Source organism: Olea europaea, unplaced genomic scaffold (genome assembly GCF_002742605.1).
Source record: "Olea europaea var. sylvestris unplaced genomic scaffold, O_europaea_v1 scaffold2243, whole genome shotgun sequence".
NCBI classification, from domain to species: Eukaryota; Viridiplantae; Streptophyta; class Magnoliopsida; order Lamiales; family Oleaceae; genus Olea; species Olea europaea.
Window position 1 is genome coordinate 87,242 of NW_019240475.1, and position 5,260 is coordinate 92,501.

The 5,260-nt window shown below is 35.0% G+C and overlaps 1 protein-coding gene across 1 annotated transcript; it reads right to left on the bottom strand.

Moving 5' to 3' along the window:
* Positions 1–713: 713 nt before the first annotated feature.
* Positions 714–1,772, bottom strand: LOC111381054. The gene has a single exon (XM_023004756.1). The coding sequence runs from the start codon at positions 1,770–1,772 to the stop codon at positions 714–716; it is 1,059 nt and encodes a 352-aa protein (XP_022860524.1).
* Positions 1,773–5,260: the final 3,488 nt, after the last annotated feature.

Below are 5,260 nucleotides of genomic sequence, written 5' to 3' on the forward strand. Positions count from 1 at the left end.
ATGTATTGGAGTTATGACTTCCTTTTGTTGTGATTACCATTTTGTCTGCTCCAATGATTTAGGAGAACGAGTCATTCATGGGTTGCTTTTGTATCCATTACCACATTGTGTCTACAATGATTAAGAAAATCACAGTGATGAAATGGATATGTACTTATTCACTTATATGATGAACAAAATGATATCGTAGTGAAATGTTCATAAGAATATATGTAAGCACCATTTCCCTTGTTGGTAGCTATACCGCAAACCTGGTCTCTCTTGTTTGTATTCATTATGACATTCAAAAATAAAGTGTTGTTTGTATTTAGTGAATGCTCATACGAATTTTCCTGTTTGTGCGCTATAAAATTTTGAACGATTAGAATAATATAAGAGAAAAATCACAAAAAATGGGAGGAATCCGTATAACGGATTCAAAATGTATTACAACCTTAATTTTACAACAAGCAATTGCAAATAAGTGATATCAAGAGAAAACGAAGAAAGAAACGGAAAGAAATAGAAGTCAAAAATATATTCAACAACATTTATAATAAGAGATAGAAAGCAAGTAATACAAAAGAAAAAAATTCAAAACATTGATAATTCATGTTATCAGGGCATTTGACGATCGGAATACACAATGTCATTCAAGTATACGTGTCACTTAAAGATGTTGAATTCTGACATGTTTGCCTGTTATGTCAAGAACCCCCACATCGGCTGCATTTTCATCCCAACGTCAACCTTTCAGTCCTTGACCGTTGACATTGGGTCGGAGGTCGACCTGGTGCTCTACGTATATTCGGGGGCAAAACTTCGACGGAACGAATAGACTGAGGAACAACCCAATCTGACTCTCGTCCAACGGGGTGAAAAACTTCGTTGTACGCAGCTCGCCAATATTCTGTGGTGTAGTAACAGGAGCAAAAATCATACAATGATTTTTCTTTTGCGCAAGCAGCTCGGGATGCATGTGAACATGGGATTTGTCGCATCTGAAACTCTCGACATGAACATGTGTTACCTATAAGGTCGACAGTACAAAGTTCGGTAGCTATACCTACCTCAAAAACGAGTTCGTCCAAATTTCGTACTGGTAAAGTTGCACCGGCGTCGAATGATTTTCTCAATTCATCATCAATTTTTGGTGTCACAATCATACTACATTTCGTGGATGCACTTTTTTTCTCGTAGAACCATTGTTGCATCAATGACGTAATATTTTCGATCAACGAGGTTATAGGGAAACTTGTTTGCCACCTTAGGACTGAATTCAGTGACTCCGCAATGTTATTCGTCATAACGTTGTACCGATTACCAACAAAATGTGCTCGTGACCAAGTGGATATACCGGCACGTTCCAAGTAAGATGCCATTGATGGTTGAATGGTTCTTATCTGTGTCATAAACTGATCAAATTCCGATACGCGGTATGCTAGCGCTGCCCGCTTGAATAAGAAGATGACATTGCTACTATTATACCTAGCAATAAGATTTTTCTCGATATGCCAGATGCAGGCACCGTGGTGAGAAAGTGGGAACAACCTCGTAATTGTCCGCTTAATACTCTTCTTCCTGTCCGACACAAACACTAGCTGGTTTGAATCATTAATGACATCTTTCAACTTTGCAAAGAACCAATACCACGATGCATTTGTTTCCCCATCGACAACACTCCACGCAAGAGGATATATTTGTAGGTTAGCATCTTGCGCTGCAGCTACTAGTAGTGTTCCCTTATATTGGCCCTTCAAATGACTTCCATCAACACAAATTACTGGCCTCATGTATTCTCGAAAACCACGTACACTAGGCTCGAACGCTAAGAAGAAGTACAATAACCTATTATTCGAGTTGAGTTCAATGTGTACAATAGTTCCTGGATTTTTCTCGGTTAACATGTGACAATATAATGGCAATTTCTAGAAACTTTCTTCGGGTGTACCACGAAGAAATCGAAGTCCCTTCTCTTTAACCCTCCACGCTTTGTTGTAGGTAACCCGTACACCAAACTCACGTTTCATATCCCCAATAATATCCGCAGGAACGTATGATTGGTTTGCATCGTCCAACTTTCGCATTATGTGATGCCCAATTACTGCACTCGTTGCGTGAATTTGTGCATTTCGTCGAACGCCTAGAGAACATGTGTGCTCAGGTATGTACTCTCGAATCATAAATATTTCTGAAGTTTTTATCTTAGAAGCTCGTACTAGCCAATGGTATGTAGTATCGATACAACACACAGTAAGAGATCTAGGATTCGACTTTTTAACCTTGAAATGAAACTTCTCTTTCAAAGCCTTAAGTTGAAGCCTTGTGTGTAACTGTTGTTTGTTAAAGAATATCTGATTCTCCACAATGTCCTCTTCATCAATCGACTCAATTGCATTTCGAATAAACAAATTGCCTTCACCTAAACTTTAATCCATATTATCAATCGTTTGTGACTCTTGTAGTTCGCGCATACCGACTTCATCGCGTCCACACAATACATCTTCTATTGGTGACAAATGCTCAAGTACGACATGCAGTTCATGGTCTCCAGCATTATATTCATCTGCAATTACACACAACGCTGCTTCTGTGTGAACAGACATAAACCATTGCAAATCCTCATCGTCGGCTACATCAGCTGGGGGTATATTCATGTTTGGAACTATAAATTTCAATTGAATTCGAAACTTCATTCTATCAACATTCAGCTTCTCGAATAATTTATGTACAAACTCTTTATATGTAATATCATGTCGAACAACAATTGATGTTGTTCGGTTCCCTAACCACTTCCACCCGTCGCCTATGTTGACGAATCTACCACCATACGAGACAATAAATCTCTTAACATCTCCCATATCCGCATGTCATAAACAACAATACTGTCAACCACTAATGAAAATTGAAAACGAAAATGCTACCTGCATACAATATGTGAATCACTATACACGAAATTTTCCCAACTTACTCAAATTTTTAATGTTATTGTCAACATTTAACAGTGTCGAGAATGATAGTATAAATATCATTCTCGATGTTTATGATCATTATTGACATTTATAAAATGTCGAGAATGAAATGACGGGATTTCATGCATTTATCATCTTCTTCAACTTCAACCACCATTTTTGCAAGAATTTATTCCACCATAAATAATATTTTAACTACAGAAGTATATTATCTAACTAAGTTTTTTAAGATGAATGGTACAAAAAATATATACTCAGGATAATTTCGTCCAAGGAAAAAAATACTTTATCAAAAAATTGAGATTTGAACATATATAACAACAACTACTAAATAAAACTTTTCAAAAAAATGAGAGTTCGAAGAAATAGAGTTCAAAGAAATATACCTTCTACTGACAAATGATGAAAGCCTAATCAGCTTCAAATTTCTACGACAGTAAATTTCTTAAAATAATTTCTTTGAAGTTGGAATCATATACTTCTTCGTATATGTTAATGGAATTTTTGCTTCTTCTTCATTTGTTCTAGAATAATTGATTAAAATATAATTAAAAATATAAGCAAGTGAACTCACCTAGGTAATGGCAACATTATTGTGCCTTCTCGTGGAAGTTATTTGCTCTTCTTAAAAATTGTGCCAAAGTGATATAAAATTGATTAATCTTTTCATGAGGGTAAAGTAGACATTTTGATCTAAAAATTGAACATTTTTGCAAGGATTATTAAAAAAGTACATTTTTCAACTCCAACCCCTATAATTGGACATTCTTGAAAATGCCTCTAAATTTGAATGCCAACAGGTTCTGCTTGAAGCATAGGATTGTCTCTCTGGTGTGATTCAAGAAACGTCATCTTCAATTAACCGAATTCTGACCCTACTATGTACAAGGAACTATACAAGGAATTTACGTGCTAAACTTCTAGATTTCGTCCAGCATAACGAGGCACGACCACTCAATCGAATCGCCACTCTCCAACACAACCCTTTCTAACATGTGAGAAGTGGGGAAAAGGATGAGTACATGAGAATACTCAATGTGATATAAAAATTAATGGTGCAACCCCGAGTAAAAAATTTTAAAAATGTATCAGAATATCGCGCCGCCTTATATCTTTAGAAATTGGTAAGAACTCATATCATATCATATCATTTGTTCCGGAATGGCTATATCATATATTTAGCTTTCATGAGTACAATAATTCATTAACATGAAAAAATTAAATTAAACGGGATAAAATATACTGTACTTCGATATCCTATCTTATTAATTTGCTTTAATTTTAAAAGACAAAACGAAAATTCATGTTCCAACAATTCCCTTTCCTACCTCCACTTATGTTCCATGCACGCATATATTTTTTTTCCTTTCTATCATGTGATGTATCTATAGATTCTATATAAATAGGCCGTTGGTACATTGTGGAGGAACGTTTGGGAGTGAAATAGGGTTATGAATGAAACTATTGGAAAACCGAAATTTGACTACTAAGTCTAGTCAATTAACCAAACCACTCAAAAATCAACACATATCAATTTCCATACACGTGGCGTTCCATTTGCATTCAAAGTTTCAAACAATTTAAAAGGAAATTAGCTTTCTTATTAGCTGCCCACGTGGCTTCCCTTCTCTCTCTCTCTCTTTTTTAAATCTTTATTTAATAAAAAAATTCAATCACTAACCTACCCAAAAATCTTGCTCTATACACATTATTTAAAATAATCAACTAAAATATATTTTAAAACTATATCTTTCGAAATTGATAACTTGGACTCCACTAATCCAAATTAACCTTTTCTAGAATCTAACATGTCTGATTAATTGTGATCTATTCAATGAGTCTAATATTCATATACTTATCACTACTCCATCAATATCTAAATTTTAACCCCAAATGAAATTTAAATTTGCTATATATCACTTTAGTCCCTAACTTTTCATAATATTAAAATATGGCATACAAAAATTAAATTCTATTCTATGAAAGTTCGGGACATTACATGGAATGATTCAACTAAGAATTAAATTAGTTTGGCAGTTGAAGAAATTAATATTTTATGTTTTTATTCTATGATTTTGTTTCTAGATTAGGGAAATGGGAACATCAATTATGTGGTTGAAAACTAAGAGCTGAAGCAGGTTTGCTGCGGGTTTAATTTTTGGTTGAAAGAGTAGTTTGTGATGGTGGTGAAATGGGCAGGTGGGTGGCGTAGTGATGCCGGCTCTTTGGAATGGCATCGGCGGTTGCAGATGCTGTGATTTTGATTTTGACTTTAAAAAAAAAAAAAAAAAAAAGGGAAATTGGGGGGA